At 44.7% G+C, this 18,496-nt stretch overlaps 1 protein-coding gene across 1 annotated transcript in view; it reads right to left on the reverse strand.

Moving 5' to 3' along the window:
- CDH13 (cadherin 13) overlaps positions 1-18,496 on the reverse strand; it is a gene marked incomplete at its 5' end in the record, with an annotated part of 996,866 nt that overhangs the window by 527,529 nt on the left and 450,841 nt on the right. Inside the window, one exon of the mRNA XM_080702595.1 lies at positions 4,839-4,955. Coding sequence (XP_080558721.1) covers positions 4,839-4,955 — 117 coding nt within the window. The remainder of the gene's footprint in view (positions 1-4,838; positions 4,956-18,496) is intronic.

Below are 18,496 nucleotides of genomic sequence, written 5' to 3' on the forward strand. Positions count from 1 at the left end.
ACCAGATTCTACCATTAACATTTCAGTATACTTCTTTCATAATATGCCATCTATATCTCATATGCCCGTTGATGTAGCCCTCTACGCATCTTATCTTTCAGTATACATCAAAGAATTACACTTTTTTTTTTGCAGTGCAGGGGATGGGACCCTGGGGCATTCTGCCTCCTAGCTACACCCCTAGCCTTATTTTTTAGTCTTTATTTTTGAAACAAGGTCTCACTGAGTTTCGAAGGGCCTTGCTATGTAGCTGAGGCTGTCTGCAAACCACAATCCTCTGGTCTCTGCCTCTGGAATGCTGGGATTACAAGTGTGCGCCACCTTGCCTGGCAAATTATGCTTAATTTTAATGCCATTCTAAAGGGAACACTCAAGACGGGCGTGGTGGTGTATACTTGCAATCCCAGCATTTGGTAGACTGAGACAGGAGGATCCAGTTCGCAGCCAGCTTCAGCTACTTATTTTGAGGCCCTTTGCTACACAGTGAGACCCTGCTTCAAAGTAAAATATAAAAATTAGTGCTGGGGGTGTTGCTGAGAGGTAGAATGCCCCTGAGTTCCATCTCCAGTACCGCAAATAATAATAATAATAATAATAAAGAGATCCCTCATGGGCACATATGTTTCATTCCATAGAAGGACCCGCAGATTGGGCTGAGCAGCCCTTGAGCCCATGTGTAAGGGCAGAGACTTTGAAATCTCAAAGGGTTAACTTGAAGCTCATCTCTGCTATTGGCGGCTGAGTGTCTCAGGCTGGGTGATCTCATCCCTCGGAGCCCTCTGAGTCTCAATGCCCTCGTTGGCATGCTGGAAGATGACCCTCACGGGGTCTTTGTGATGAGAAATCAATGCCAACAGTAGAAAGCGCTTGGCACAGAGCTACAGAAATGACAGATAGGTGCTGATACTTCTCTCTCGCTGTCTCCCTATAAGATCAAAGGTCCTGTTTCCTTTACCAGTAAATCCCCAGTTCCTCACACAGTACCTCACAAAGAGAAGATGTTGAATATATGCTTGTTGACATGAACTGGGTTGAATTTCAGAGATTTTCTTTTTCCTCCTGGGACACAGGAAAGAGGGAAGAATGGTGGGCTTATGGGCACAGGACACATGAAAATTAAATCGGAAAGTAGGCTGAGGGCAGAGGACGAGACAAAGACAGAGAAACCCCAGTGGGCAACACAGCGCACTTACATCTAGTTTAATGACAGAGCAGAATTTGCCAGTGCCTGGCCCCACGCCCTGGACCCGCGCTTTGTAGAGCATGTCACACACCTGCAGCTTTGTATGGGTCTCTGCCTGGAGGTTTGCCTCCAACCTCAAAGGGCCAGTGCACCTGTGCATAGAGCACAGGGTAGGCCAGGTGTGCAGGAGAACGCTTGCCCTTGGGGACAGGCCTCCACCGAGGATGGCTGGAGGAATAAATACCCCAACAGGTGTATAAATTCCCCAACATCTGATCCTGACAGTGTCTCACACCACTCCCTGGGATTTCCCTGGGAAGTTCAGCCCCATTGCCTCCAGACCTCATGAACAGCTTCTGGCCTGGCCACCCTCGCTTGTCATGTCATTTCCTTGTTTCTTTATGAGCGCTCCTCCCACCTTCTGAATGGATTGCCTATGTTTGAGTTTTTGTCTCAGGCTCTGCTCCTGGGAGAACCAAAATAACATAACGTGTTTATACTTTTATAGCACAGAATCTCTTCTTCAGATACCACTCTAAATTGGAGTCTAATATGAAAGATTTAGGAAAGTAGAGATGCTCTGACTTACAAGGTTTTTCTTCTTGGTGGGAGCCCTGTTTGGAGGACAGAGCTCTTCCCCTTTGACCTCCCCCACTCCCCAGCACGTGCTGAAGACACTGGATGCTCCTGACATCCCTGATGCCCATAGCTTGGCAGGTATAGGTAGGGATGGTGAAGGTAAGAGATATAAAGAAAAGAATGAGATCAATGAATAAAACCAAGTGGGTACAGAAAAAATAGTTTTTATAAGGCAGAATCTTTGTTCTGCAAGGAACATCACCATGTGACTTGCCAACCACCCTTGCAAGGAAGTAGATTGCTTTCCAGGCTGAGAGTCAGCATGGGTACATATAAGGTGCTAAGACATGGGTCCTCAGCTTGGAAACAAAATTGTCTTTTGAGGGAGGAACAAAAAAAAACAAAAAACGTTAGCTGTGTGCTTATTGATGTAATCTAAAATTTAGGGAGAGAGGCTTAAGAACCTACTCAGTGAGAGATCCTGGATGATTGGGAGGTCAAAGAAAACCATAAAATGGCCACATTATGCATCATTAGATTCTGACACTCAAGTGGGGTAGGAACTGCTACTAATAATTACATAAGGACAGCTGGTGTGAGCTGAGATTTTCCAGGCAACTGGGATACATATCACTCTTATTATAATCTAATTAATGGAACTGTAACTCTAAGTTGGAAGGTGTTCTGTCATAATGATAGCCAGGGAGAACATTCTCTAGATCTCTTGATAAACTCGAGTGTGTACAGAATCACCTGGAAGCCACACGAAGACACAGATCCCTGGCTTCAGCCTCCCTTGGAGCAGAACTTGCTTAGACCAGGGGCCTCACTGTGGCTCCACATCAGAGTCATCCGGGAGCTTTTAAACAGTACTGATGCCCAGCTCTTCAACCATGACCAGTTGAGCCTGTCTGTGAGGGCAGAGCCCTGACTCCTGTAAGTTTAAGTGCTGACAAGAGCTGAGGAGGCCAGGGTTACCTAAAAGGGACCTGGTTGGTCTTGCACTGACTTGGATATGGACTGAATATTCCCAAATCTTCATGTGTTAATATTTATTCCCTGTTGTGAGGTATTAAGACGGTGGAAGGTTAATCTGACTGGGGTGTTTAGAGGTGTGGCCTTTGAGAAATGATGGGAGTTAGAAAAGACCATTAGGTGGAACTCGCATAACTGAACCCTGGTGTCTTTATAAGAAGAAAGAAAGAGACCAGGCACATGCATGGGCGAGCATACACACACACACACACACACACACACACACACACACACACACACACACACTCCCTACCCCAGGACTCTACTAACACACAGTCCGTCACCAATGGGGTCTCTCAACACTGTATTGTGATCACCCAGGCGTGTTGCTTCTCAAACATTCCCTGCTCGTCCCCATCTGCAGTCCTGTACACATGCTGTTTCCTGTGCCAAGATGCTGGGCACCCAGGTCCAACATGGCTGCCCCGTCTGGTCCTGCCATCTCCCCTTTGTGTCAAAACTCCAGTGGCCAGCCATCAGCCACTTGTGTGGATTCCCTCCTCCCTCCACTCACTTCTCCAGCTCCTCCATCTTTTCTCATATCACTGTGTTTCTGTGTTTCATGGACTTATTATACCCTTTAGTTTTCTCAGTTATTTATTTGCTTATGGAAATAGCTATCTTCCAAACAGAATATAAGCTCCCTGTTTTCTGCATTTTCATAGCTGTATTTGCCCAGTGCCAGGCTTGGAGTCTGGTCTAGAACAGGTATCCCATCTTATTTAATGAATGAATGCATGAATAAATCAATAGACCAGCAAGATCGGCCATGATGATCATTTGTTCAACTAACTGCCAACACTCAAAATCTAGGTTCAGCAAAACATACAAACTGGTTAGTATCTGATTATGTATGTTGACTTTCTGATGGGGAGAGAATATATTGACAAGTATTAAATAATGTTTGCTGGGAGCCATTGTGTGAACTAAGCTCCCGCAGGAAGCCCAGCATACCAGACCAAACCACAATGGAGTCTCTCCTGCTAAGTACCAATCAAAATGAACTTTAAAATGAGCCAGTTTTCTATAAAATAAAACAAAACAAACCCAAAACAACAACAACAACAACAAAATAGGACATTTATTGCAACCAAGCCTAAGAGATCCCATCTAGTGCAGCCAACAGGTCAAGATAACCCTGTAAAGAATGAGGCTTTGAAATGAGCCATCAATTCTTTGTGCTTTATTTGCTTTATTTTTCTGTTTCCAATACCAATCCTTTTGGTACAGCTCAGCAGAGCATCTATTTAATCTCAGATAATAATCAATGCATCATTAAACCCAACTTGTTAAAATTTGGATTTTTTTTTGTTTGTGTAATGCTGGGAAATGGACCCAGGGGCATCCTACCTGAGCTATACCCTTGGGCCTATTTATTTTAGTTTTTTCATTTTGAAACAGAATATGTCTCACTAAGTTGCTGAAGGTCTTGCTAAGTTGCTGATGCTGGCCTTGACCCTGTGACCCTCCTGTCTCAGACTCACAAGGAGTGGGATTCTGAGAGTACAGCGTCACATCAACACTGTGGCCCGTTTAACAATGACCATTTCCTCCTAGAAAAGCTATTCTTCTTCATGGGGTAGTGTTTGGATCTGGTTAATATGACTTAGTCCTATTGCTCTGGTTTAGTTGTTAGACAGCAGATCCAATGGTGTCCCTGGACCTAGACATTTGAACAAAGAGTCTCAACAGAGACATCTACAGACGTGGTGCTCTCCTGAGGGGCCCTGTCTGACTGGTCACCTTGTTGTCATCTATGAAGGCAAAGTCCAGTCCATAGCATATGACATTCTCCCTCACATGTTCATCATTTTTGGCAGCCACATATATCTCTAAACCAAGGGATTCAAAACTCTCGTTTGCTTCACATTTTTATTCTCTTTTGAAATTCTTCTCTTGCCTAAACCCTTTTGGCCTCTTAGTCGGTAAGAATTGAGGCCAGTTTCAGCCAGTCACCAACATAGGCACAGTTGGCTTGCTTTGAGCACATCCAGCCTCTAATCAAAACCCACTCTCACCATCGGACATTTATCTGACTTACCTTGCCAACGTCTCTTGGGAAGGGCTGTCTTTGGTTCTCTGGAATAAGAATGGGGGAGACCACAATGGACCTCTTTTGTCTTGGGACAGGAGAAGTTCTTGCAAACTTAAATATATCCTAAAAGACAAAACAAAATCAATTGATTAAACTCTGCCCCACAGAGGGTGTGTCAATATGCTCAGAGCAGGTTCCTTAGCTATGAAAGCACGCACCTGTTTGGACCTTGTTAATTTTATCCTGTTGAACTTCCTTAGTGTTACTGTGCACATCTGTAGAATACTCATGCTGACATGGTGATCCACAATGACCACCATCAAACTACTTAATCCCAGCTTCTGAATCACTCTAGACAATAACCTCCATCTTGATTTATGCATCCTTCAATGCTGTGTATTCCCATTTATAATCCGCCAAACAAGTGGGCTATTTACCTGGTCAGAAACCCACAGGATTCACTGCACATAAAAGGGACTCTTTTCATGACTAACTGCGTGATCCTTGGAGCACAAAGGAGTAGAAATGAAACTTCAAACAATGTCAAGTATGATGAAGAAATGTAGTCAACATTTCTTCAGAGCATGCGTTCTACTATGAGGGGGTGACTTTTGGAATGTACCCATCAGGTAGACTCTTCCAGCTCCTCTCATCACAGTAACATTACCAGGGGTTCTGTCCTCTCTAGAACTCGTTTTTTATTTTTTTTAAACTAAACAAATGTGCCTAAATAAAGAAAACTTTATAACACTATTATACATAAAAAGTCAGTATCTCATTTATATAAAAAGTAGGAAACATAAAAATAAACACACCGGAGACAAATGATTTAAGTAAATTTGAGCCAGAATTTGTTGCTTATAGAAAGAAATCTCCTATTTTTAAGAGAATAAGAATGGCCTGAAGAGGGTTTAAAGGGGTGCTAGCATCTTGACCTGAGCAGAAAACAGAAAGAGACTTAAAATCAGAATGTCATTATCAAGATATAAACCAATCTCATCTAACACCACACACTAATTATAATTATCTTCTTTATCATTCCAGAAAGGCATTTCAAGCTTTATATGAGTTCTTATGAAAATTATGTGATAAATAATAATTCCAAGTCATCAGTAACCACCGATCCATAGGGAGGTGTGTGTGTGTGTGTGTGTGTGTGTGTGTGTGTGTGTGTGTGTGTCCACTTACATATGCATGCATGCAGGATAGTTTTAAAGGAAAACTTACATTAAAATATCAGACAGGAAACAAGATAAGCTAAAACTCTGAATGTTTCTATAAATGGTCATTCTCTGGAATTTGCTTGAAGTACAAACTGATACTTTTCCTCGTGGAAAGCAATCTAGCAGTATTTATTTATCAAGAGCTTTGCAAATGTGTGCTTCTTTGCACTCTGTAATTTCACTCTAGGAATACATCCAAATGATAAACTCAGAAGAACGAAATTGCATGCAGAAAGGTGTTTAGTGACATATGATACGTAAGGGGCGAAAGTGAGAAGCAACCTACAGGTTCGACACTGAGGACAGAAGAAATTGGGGCCCGTTCGTGGGCGATATTCTTAGCCATCATCAGTGAGGGGGTTGGGAAGACCACATCCCAACCGCCATGATGCCCACTCCGTGGTTTTCACCATCAGCATCACAAACTATGACAATAAGAATATAAGGCATGCGGTGACTGACGTGGTAGATTCTACATACGTCAAGTCTAGCATTTGTAACAGATGTCATATATCAATTTTGTATAAATATAGTTTTAGCTCTTCTTAACCAATTAAGACATTTCAGAGAGATTATATGAGTTGCTCCAATTTACCCAGCTAGCAGAGAGAATATACAGGATAAAACATACAGAAAAATATAGAATATCATATAGGATGCATTTTCTTTTGGTACTGAGGGTGAAGCCAGAAGTATTCTACCTCTTAGCTACACCTTAGCCATTTTTAAAAAAATCTGAAACAGGTCTTTTTAGGTTGCTGAGGGTCTCATTAGGTTACTGAGGCTGGACTTGAACTTGAAATCCTCCTGTCTCAGTCTGAATTACAAGTATCACACCTGTACTGAAATTACAGGTGTGTGCCACCATGCCAGGTCCGTATGTGATGCATTATTTTACATAAGCTATATTCAGTGTAGGAAAAAAGGCGTTTGGTTTCTGGGAAGACAATAGTCTCAATATGCAGGCAAAGAAGAAAATGAAAAATATATATATATATACATGTACATACAAATACATATATTTATAAGAATCTTTATACATATATATGCATATATGTGACAGTATAAAAAGAAAGATAAAACTTATGCCCCTCTCAAACCTCAACCAACCAAAACAAAACAATTTAAAACAAACCCAATCCAAATGAAAGAAAAAAGAAACGGAGAAAGGGTAGAACAGAAAAAGAGGAAGATAATGGAAAACAGAGTGTATTATATTTATACAAAGCTGATGTGTAGCATTTATGATGATTCTGCTGGTTTATTAAGGAATGGAAAAGAATAGGAAATATGTAAAATACACTCAGTATACAAAACGCATCCAGTGTACTAATCTCGTTTACAGCACAAACATGTTGAACCACAGAGTGTCCAGGAAAGTGCTCCATCGAGATGGCAAGTCCTATGCAATGCACGTAATGAACGGCCCCTTCTGCAATGGAGCCAACAGAGACCTCCGTTCATGACCAAGTAAGTGTAAACGCAGCCACGGTGATGAAAAGGCACACTGTGTGGTCAGCAACAATCACCCCGTTGTTCTGATAAAGGGCTTGCTTGTGTTTCCAAGCCTGCCAGTGAGTGCTGGTTTCATCCTGGTGGGTTCCAGAGTGGGCAGGTCCCGGAGCCCCGCGCCTACCCTGGTGCTCCGAGCTCACCAGCCTCAAGCCCTGGTGCTAGTCCACTTCCCAGCACCCCATGGCATGCCAGAGTGGGCAGCAAACATAGGTGTGTGGTCCTGAAACTAAGGTGCCCCAGAAAACAAGCAGGAGGCTCTGGGCCTCGGGAAACAGCATCCAGAAGGGACAGGGCAGGGACTGACTGCAGAGACACACCTTTGCACCTGACTCACCCAGCGCTGGCCCAGGTGGTCCTTCTGCTTCCTGCTCTTAACTGTCAGCCTCGTACTGAGAGGAACCTCAGTCTTATGCCACGACTGCAGTAATAGGTCCGTGGCTCCTTTTTGCACTAAGGATGAAACTCAGAGGCACTGAACCTCCAAGCCACTTCCCCAGCCCTTTTGCATTTTTTTAAGATTTTATTTTTGAAACAGGGTCTGGCTAAGTTACTGAAGCTGCTCTCAAACCTGAAATCCTCTTGTCTCAGCCCTGTAGGTGCTGAAATTACAGGTGTGCCACCATGCCTGGCCAGTCCAGGGCTCTGCATCTGTGATTTATGTGCATATTTACACTGGGTGTTGTCTGTGTCTACCTATGATTAAAGCTGTGCTCACGTGTCTGGATGCTCTGTAGCTGGGTTCCTCTGTGTGACTAGGTCCACATAAGAGCCATAGTATCGGTATTGACTGAAAACCATTTGCCGTGGGAGGACAGATCTCATTGCGTGTGTGTCCCTGGGCATGATTTCTGTGATCTTCTTTAGGGATCACAGACCACACATAAGAGCAGTTTCCCTTTTCAGTCTGGTGCCCAAGAGGACAGGCAAACTCCCTTTTCTTCTTGGATGTCACCATGAAAGGAAGAAATTGCACTTGAGTGTGATCTGTGTTCTCCACACAACGGCACAATAGTAAAGGGTGGGTCTTACCAATACCAGGGCAAAGGAAGCGGGGTGCAGCACTCTGTCACTTTTGGGAGTGAGCAGTTCGGCTGTGGGTGGCCCAAAGCTAGATGTGAAGCACAGAGGCACAAATACCCAGCTCTTTCCAGATTTCTAGACTTATTAGATGCATAAGATGCCAACTATTCTCTCTTACACCAGATACTGAACTCTCATGCATGTGTGGGTTTACACAGAGACAGACAGACACACACACCTTCCCACCTCCCATGGACATAATACCTCATCCATAAGAACAGCCATAGCTACACCTAGGCCAGCAGAGGAGAGTGACTTGCTGGGGCCACCTCTGCCACGGGGCCTCGTGGTTCCTGTGGGACCCATCCTGCAGCCTCTGCTGTCTCTGGACAGTGTCCCTCGTATGTCTAAGCCTGGACCATCCAGAGGCAGGCGTGCTCCACCAAGGGGAAGTGCTGTCCTCCAGGTCTGCACAGGCATCTGTGAGCCATCTCTCTCTCGCCCAGCCTCTACCCTCCTGTCTCAGGGGGTGTGGGTTTATACCTATACTCTCTCTTTCCCTGTTTCCAATCTTAAGAGAAACTGGAAGCACATTAGAAGCAGGTGTCTCCCCCCTGGGCACTGTTGCATGACACAGTCACATGACCAGATGAGAAATAAAAGGGAGATCTTGAAACTGGAGGGACAGAAGAAGGTCAGGGGTGGAAGTGGACGGCGGGCACCAAGGGAGGAAGGAAGGCAGAAATAAGTACGGATCATGAAAAAAGAGCCTGGATTTAGAGTTATTCATTCATTCATTTGCTCATTCATCCATTTATTTGGGAAATATTTACTGAGCCCTTCTGTAGGCACCTAGGATGCCAAAAGAACAAGCTTTCTGTGCCCATGAAATGGGAGGCACTGCTCAGAGAGAGGAACATGTAGCCCAAGGGCCAAAACCCCTCCTAAATTGTGAATCTGCGCATTTGATTCTTGGAAAGGGAGAACAGGGGTAAAATTTCTCCAGCTGGACCCCTTCTCTTCCATAGTATCTGTAAAGTATTATCAAGTATAATATAAATGCTATAAAATTCACCTGTGTGAGGCACACAATGCAATCTGCGTTTCTGGGGTATTTACAGAGCTGTGCAATCATCACCGCGTCTAATTCTGGGATTTCCATCAACCCTGGGTGAAACTCTGTGCCTTCTTTTCACTAGTCAATGCTCCCACTCAGGTCACTGGCAACCTCGAATCCACTTCCGGTCTGTGTACATCCACCTTCTCCGGGCACTTCATCAGAGGGGATCACCCAGTGTGTTCCCTCGAATCCACTTCTGGTCTGTGAACATCCACCTTCTCCGGGCACTTCATCAGAGGGAATCACCCAGTGTGTTCCCTCAACATTTGTATGGACTCAGTCGCATTTCACCGTAACACGAAGACCACGAAACAGAAAGGGGCGCGTGAAGCGGCCAGGAAGTCCCTATGCTCCCTCCCCAACATGCCTCCCGCTTGTGGATCTGCGAGTCAGGAACTCTGTTTCCAGGGAGCCCGGCCGTGACAACCATCAAGGCTCAGGGTAGAACTGAGTGGGTAAGGAATCTCCCAGCTACAGGAGAACCAAATGATGTTTACTGTAGCCCTGCATCTGTGGCTGGAACTTAAGACTCCTGTTTTGGGGGCCACTGCCCAATCCTATCACACTCAGCTGAGGGCAGTAGAAGCCTTTCTCAGTGACTATCCCAGGAAGTGTTGAGATCTGAGAGGGATAGCCCTGCTCTTTGTACACCTAAGGCCAGAAGTAGCTGGTACCCAGCTAGCCACCTGTCAACAGGCCTGCTCCATGAACCAACATTCAGATGGGAAGAAGTAGCCGGAAAGCTTCCATACCCTGGCCCCTCTCCTCTGCCTGCCTAGTCCTACCTTTGCATTGGGTAGTAAGTAAGGGAGGAAAACAGCAAAGGGCTTATAAGAAGCCACAGGCTTCTCTCTGACAGTCCTAAGTTTGGGGAAAAATTGTCTGCTAATAGGGCTGTTTGAATAGAGTAAAGCCCTGTATAAGCTACTTTCAGCAGAAAGATGATTCTCACAGCCATCCAGGATAGCGGCAGACAGTCTTGTAGGTCAAAGAAACGTCAAGTTTGCTTCCAAACCAGCAGGAAGCCATTGTTGGTCCCTTGCACAGCTGCGATGCCTTGGGTTTGACTTGAAGGCGCTGAGGATTTCTCCTTTGGGGGAGTTGGAAACATTTGCTCCAACTTCAAGACTGGAGAGGACGGCCCTGGCTGCTCTGGCCTTTCTAACCCTAAGACGTAACCGGCACTGTCCCTGAGTCAGCCAGAGGAAACACTGCTACTTATTGGCAGGCCTGTTATCCACTGCCACATTTAATCCACTGGTCAACTCTCAGGCAGGGTCACCAGGACTGCTTTCCTGAGGTCCAGGGATCTAAGAGCCTCCCCTAAAGTCACCTGGCTCCTCAGGGCTGGTGTCTCCAGAGCCTCCTGCTGCAGAGGCTCAGCTCTACTTCACCTCGGGGTTGCTGGTGGCACGTTCTGCACCCAGAGGGAGGGCTCCTTAGCCTGGTTAATGCAGCATGCTTTAGAAGCGCCGCTCTAACACTGCGGAGGTGAGACAGTAAATCATAGTCGGCCGCCAGCTAACAGAGGAAGCTACCTGAGCCACAGAGGGATGGCTTATCTACACACCTCTGCAAGGGAAGGGGCCTGCAGAAACAAGCTGAGATGTACAATGTGTTCATTCTTTTTTATTTTAATTTTTTTTAAACTGGGGATTGAACCCAGACACAATCTACCTCTCATCTCTACCCCAGCCCTTTTTCTAACTTTAAAAAAAATTTAAACAGGGTCTCGCTAAGTTTCTGAGGGCCTCTCAATGTCTTTGAGCCTTTGACCCTCCTGTCTTAGCCTCCCGCCTACTGAGTGTGATAGACAAGCACCACCACAACCACACCTGGCTGCGGTGAGCTGCGCCCTTGCAGCCTGCCCTATGCTTAGGAGTTGCTAGGCAGGGCTTCTGGGTCTCTGTTCACATTTTGTAAGCAATCAAATGAATGACTGAAGCATATTTGCTCTATCTGGGGCAGGATTTAAAGGTTTCTTTATTATCTCCCGAGGCTGAAGTTTACCCACTAAAGAAAGAAATGGTCAACAAATACCAGACTTTCTACAGCAAAGAGAGGAAGGTGTGAAGCCAGGGTACTCTGCTCACTTCACTTCTGACTGTGTTTCCTCAATAGTTAACAGCCAAATGTCAGCCAAGCTCAGAGATTGTTATGGACTTACAGGATGGCGTTATGCTGTCGATAAAATGGGGTGATGTAGAAATGAGGTCTGACAGCACCACATAGCATCTCACATCAGAGGGACTATGGAAATTATTTTAAATGTAGAAAGTCAAGACGCGCATGGCTGGAGAGCTCATGAGATGGTGTGGGATCAATCTGTTGCTAAAAGTAATGCCCACTCTCACTTTCCCAGGACTGCTGGGTATACGCCTAGAAGGAATGGGTGCAAACCACTGTCCCCGGAGCCTCTACATAGGTGTCCTTTCTTGAAGTCATCACCAGTGTATCAGAGACGAAATCTCCAAAACTGAGAGTTGCACATCAGAGACCTTGGGGATGGCTGATCTAAAATCAATATGATCTTTTCCTGGGATGCCTGATAATCCAACACTTGAATGCTGAGAACCTGGAGGAATCTCATTCCCACAGTCACCAGTATGATCGTCATTTCTGGTATATGTGTTTGGAGTGAAAAGAAATTGCTTTGGTCAAAGTAGTCAATGTGGGAAAGAACTTGCAGGTTTTATCAGGGGAGCTGTAAATGTGAGTGTTGACTCAGAAGTTCTCTACCCAGCCACCAGCAAAGCCTTTTAAAAACACTCTTATCTTTCTCCTTAGGACATATATGTATCGCCTGGATAAAGGATGAAGCCTCCATCATTAGTGAGGCCAGGGAGTCCACATGCTTGACTTTGACCTCGGGGGCCATCACTGTCCTGCCTCTGCTCCCCAGATGCACAAGCCCCTTGGTTTCTTCAGATTGGAGGTGTGTGTCTGAGATCTTTCCCCTAAGGGTCTCCTGCTGGACACTCCCTTCTTTGGCCTGTTTGACCCCACCTCCCTTTCTACCCAGCTAAGATACCACTTCACTCTTCTGCTATCTGCTATAGACTTGTCTTGCCACATGGAGCCCTTTTTTCGGCCTCTGACTAAACATTCATTTACTGGCATTATTTTACCAGTGTCTTTCTTTCACAGGAGCCTACCAGCTCCATTAGCTGCATTGTCTTGGCTTGCTGTTATTCTACCCATAGTGGCTAGCACAGAGCCAGACATAGAGCAAGTATCTAAAATATATTTTTAAATATCATTATTACTGTTGTTATTTTTGGAATTGGAAATTGAACCCAGGGGCATTCTATCGCCAAATCTACTACATACTAGGAATACAAAAATGAACTACCACACCCAGCTTTAAAATATTATTAAATAAAAAAGATTAAGTGAATATAAGGTTACCAGTAGAATTAGGGTAATTCATGTAATGGGCTTAGCACAGTGCCTGGTTCAGAGTGTTTGGCTCCATAATTGTGTCTGGTAAATAAATAAGATGTCTGTCATTCTACTTTGATCCCCTCTCCAGTATAGAAATATTTTTATAACAACAATAACACTGTCACATCTGCTTGTATTCTTTCATCCTAGGATATCAATGATTTACAAAGAGACCAAATTAACAGAACAATTTTAGAAGATTCTCCTTCCTGTTAAGGTGAAATCTGCCTCATGGGTGTTTGGCTATGAAAAATGCATACAAGAAATATACCCTTCTTCACATGACAAGTGCTAGCTCATTGAAGTCAACCAGTTGCTCTTTGTCTCGCCACCCTGACACCATGCCTCTCTTGTCTCTCAAGGAAACATCACCTGCTCCCAGAATCCTTTGCAGTGGGTATGGATTATATACACGTTTCCCTTTTTAGTGAGTACTCTAATTTTAATTAATTTTAGTAAGTTGCTCTTCAAGTGAGTTTTCTCCTCAGATATTTCCATGCCATCTTAGTAGTTCAATATGCCAAATATAAATCTGGGAAATTTTTTTTTTTTTTTTTTTGTGTGTGTGTGTGTGTGTGTGTGTGTGTGTGTATGTATTCGGTAGTAGGGATTGAATCCAGGGGCATTCTACCTCTGAGCTACACCCCATCCCTATTTTATTTTTTTTTTGAAACAAGTTATCTCTAGGTTGTTAAGAGTCTCACTAAGTTGGGGAGGCTGGCCTTGAGGCTGTGATCCTTCCCCTATCTCAGCCTCCCAAGTACTGGGAGTATAGGTGTGTGCCACCATGTCCCACTGAAAAAAATTTTTTTTTTTTTGGTGGTACTGGGGTTGGAACCCTTCTACCTCCAGGCTACACTCCCAGACCTATTTTATATATTTTATTTAGAAACAGGGTCTCGTAAGCCAGTGTGGCTGGCTTCAAACCTGCACGATCCTCGTCTCTGCCTCTCAAGTGTGGGGATTACAAGCGTGCGCCGCTATGCCTGGCTGAAATAATTTTTTAAAATTACGGAATGCACATAAATCAGAAGAGTGTATTCATACCTCCAAGACAAAGATACTTTTCTGAAAAAATAATGGGACTAGGTTTGTTATGTTTTCAAGTATTCATATTCTTTGACAAAGTAATTTAACTTCTAGGACTCTATCACAAGGATACAATCAATATGTGCACACATAATACATTCTTAAAGATATTTGCTATGAGTAAAGATGAAAGAAAGAAAATACACATACACATTTCCCACCTAGAGCCCAGAGGAAGAGGTGAAAGATTAAATATATTTATTTATTTACTTATTTATAGCTATTTCTTTGAATTTCTAATCCATAGACAGGAAAATTTAATGATCTAAACCAAACAACAAAAACATGTGTGTATTCATCCCATGTAGAAACACAAACTTGTGTGTGGGTGGGGGGGTTCTGTGGATTGAACCCAGGAGGAATGTTCAGAGGTAGAACATTCTACCTCTGAGATACCAGCCCTACTTTATTTTTTATTTTGAAACTGCACCTCAGTAGGTTGCTGAGGCTCCGGGAACTGGAGCTCCTGCTGTCTCACCCTCACAGGTACTGGGATTACAAGAGCGAGCGCACCACCACACCTGGCTGACTCATAACTTCCGAACCATCGTGCATTTCCTCCTGGCGTGTCTCTTTGTCTCTTTCGGTCTTGTTCACCCTGTGGGCAAAACCTGGATCCCTGAAAGTCGGCCTGGTACATGGGTCTCAGCCAACAACAGGATCAACTTCTTGTTGACTTCTGGATTGCTAGAGTCATCAGCCTGCCCTGATACATAGACCAAACACAAGGAGATACCGGAGACACAAATTTATAGAGATCAAGAAGACGCAAAGGTAGATGAAACGAACAAGCACAGCCAAGAAGAAAGCCCTGGAGTCTCTGTCCCCCAAAAGGAACATAGCTGCAGAACCTTTGAAAAGTATTTCCTTTAAATTCGGTCCTACCAAAATTACATGTGAATAAGCAAAAAAGAAAAACAGTAGTTCATTTCCTCTGTATAATGTAGCGTGACTGAAACCCAAATCTGTGCTAACATACAGGACCAAGAGCAGAGCAAGCCTAGTACTGAGAAGTCTGTAGAGTTTCTCTGCTTCCCTTTCTCTGTAGGTTTTCAAGGTTCCATAAAGGAAACTATGAAATGGGGCGAATGGACCTGCTGTGATGAACCAGTGGTAGGATCCCAGGTTTCAGGATGGACCACAGCAAGTGCCTCCCTGGGTCCCATCTCAACTCAATTCTCCAGTTCCCTGCCTGATGAGCGTAATGCCCAGATGTGAATGCAGCCATGCCACCCCCGTGGCTTACACCACTGGCTGGCCCATGTGGTTTCTGCCCTGAACTGGAACACTGTGATCTCTCCCCTAACACTCAGTGACTCCCTCTCCTGTGAGCCCCCCTCCTTCCTCAGAAACACTTGCAATTCCTCAGGCAGCATTCTTTAGTCCTCCACTTCCTGCATCTTATACCCCCCTACACACACACACTCATATTCTCTCTCATTCTCTCTCCCTCCCTCCCTCCCTCCCCCTCCCTTCCCCCTCTCACCTCTCTCTCTTTCCCCTCTTATCACAGGTCTCTTCTCACGAGGAGCTGTCCCTGACCCACTACTCTAAACTGAACACTCCTCCCTTCCCTCTATCTTCTCCCTGCATGCTAAAAATTCCTCTGTCATGGTAGTATTCTATGACATCATGTTATTAAAAAGTAGGGATTTTTCATTCTCTTCCCCATAATTGCAGGCATATCGAAGGCAGCAGGTTCTATTAGTTACTATTTCTGCATGTATTTGAGCATTATTTATTTTTTCAATAGATATCTGTGGACAGCCTTCCCAGGCACTAGGCATGGTGGTATTTGCAAATAATGAACACAAATGGAAACAATTCCAGCTCCCCAGAGCATCCTGTTTTGAAATATAGCCAGTCAAGTCATTGTAAGGAGCTCTGAGCATTTCAAGAAGCACAGGTGTATGTCATGATCAGAAAGAGAGTCCAAGCCGGGTGCAGTGGCGCACGCTTGTAATCCCAATGCCCTGGAGGCTGACACAGGAGGATCTCTGGTTCAGAGTCAGCCTCGGCAACTTAGTGAGGCTCTCGGCAGCCTAGTGAGGTCCTGTTTCAAAACGAAAGAATAAATTAGGGCTGGGGGTGTAGCTCAGAGGTAGAATGCCTCTAGGTTCAATCTCTAGTACAAAGGACGGAAGGAAGGAGCAATCAGACTCCATAGTGTCTTCATGGTGTGGACCTAATTGGGTCAGCAATGGAGTTGGAGGTATCAAGGGATCAAAACATGTTTGCCTAGAATTTAGAGGAATATAGGAGGCCATCACTGTCTGGAAGAATGGCAGTTAACCTAAACCCTATGGTAAGTGGATTCATCTAGATAAAGAGAAATGAAAAGGGGGCAGGGTTCTGGGCCCGGGGACCAGCAGGAGGAAAGGCACAGAGGCAGAGGAAAGACAGAGGGGCTGGAGCAGACAGTGGACCGCTCTGGGAAGCTCCGAGGAGGCTGGCAGGCAGGAGAGGCCAGGCCTCATCTGTTCACCTGAGACTGTTCTGACTCCCGAGGACACGAGAATTCTCCAAGTCTAGGGTCTGACCTTGTCTTTGATCCTGTCGGGTTATCCCTGGGCAACCACCCCCTGAACAGCACATTTTCTAAAATTTGCTTAGTTTTTTTCAACCCCACATTTGAAAACTCAACCCAAGAAACCTCAAGCACAGTACATCAGCAACAAATAGTGATGTCAACTTCCTCAGGTTGGAACTGCCGGTTACAAACAGAAAACAAAAAGCTTTGGATGGAAATCTGCCCGACGGTGTCTCCCAGACAAAATTGCCTCTGAAATATTTCATGGAGGCAGCAGGCGCCCTAACAACAGAAATCAGGACTTGCTGGTTTCATTGGAGGTGAAAAATGTTTTAAACATATTTAGATTCTTTAGTCAGAAGTCCATTCAGCCACGTGTGACGGCGACGGGGAAATAATGGATACAATTTCCCTCAATCTGCTTTGGCATTGATAAAATATTCATGCTAAATAGCTGCGTCAGACACCTGGGGGCATCTTGTGGCACTTTATACATGGGCTTGTTTTTCTAACACACACATCTGTCCCTGCCGCCACAGCTGTAATAATCTGGGGCCGTACTCTAGTCATAAGGACACGGACCCCAGGATCTCTGTTTTCCCTTTCTGCACGAGCTCTTAAATGTGCAATTGGCTTTAGAAGAAATCCCCTGTTAGAAAACGCACCCTTGGAAAAAACAGTTTGCAATTCAGGGGGGATTTATTGGGTGTTTTCAGTATGCTTTTCCTGTGGGACTTGCCAGCTAAGTGGCACGTAGCTACCCGCAGGCACCTAAGACTCTATGTGCTCTGAACTAAACTGATGCTGAGATCGGATGGGAGAAATAAAAGGTAGAAAGGAGACACATGGAGAAGAAAAAGGAAAAGGAAACTGTAGCTTTACATCTACAAACTCCATGATGGTCCTCATCTTCAACCTAAAAGTCTGTCTAAGAATTCTTGGAACATTATATGATTAGTAAGTTACGCATATATATTTTGTTAGCCTATGTTATACATAGACTGATCAAAGAAGTCTACAGAAAGATATCGTTCAGGGCCCCAAGATATGGGTACAATCTAAGTGCTGCCCATCCATTAGATAAGGTCAACTTGAAGCTTCCAAGGAGAACCAGACCAGCTGCTCTATGCTCCACGATCAAAGGAACCCAGCGCGTGAGACTGGCCCTTCCTTCGGGTTTCCGTTTACAAAGCTTCCTTTCAAAGAAGAGCCCTAGAGCCCAGTGTGGTGGCGAATGCCTGTAACTCCAGTACTTGGGAGGCTGAATCAGGAGGATTGCAGGTTTTGGCTAGCCTCAGACACTTAGGCCCTCCACAATCCTGTTTCAAAATAAAAAAAATAAAAGAATCCAGAGTTAGAATGCCTCTGGATTAAATACTCAGTACCATCTACATGTGTACACACACACACACACACACACACCCCAAACTAAAACAAAAACAAGGACAAGCCCTACATTGCAGGATGTACCTCTGACTCTGGAGGCAGTTCACGTTCTCTTGAACTTTTATTTCTTACTTTCCTAAATAAACTGCCCTTAGTGCGTCTGACTGGCTGGTGCCGGAATTCTCTTCCATCACACAAACCAAGGACCCTGTTGATTCTGGGCTGAGGAATTGACCCTTCTCTCATGAAACAACCACTCTCCCCACTGTCTCCTGTCCAAACCACAAGGCTCCCCGCCTCCCTTTTCTTTTGCTGGAGGATTCCACACTTGCGTCGT

Source organism: Muscardinus avellanarius (assembly GCF_963383645.1).
Source record: "Muscardinus avellanarius genome assembly, chromosome: 10".
In the NCBI taxonomy this organism is placed as follows: domain Eukaryota; kingdom Metazoa; phylum Chordata; class Mammalia; order Rodentia; family Gliridae; genus Muscardinus; species Muscardinus avellanarius.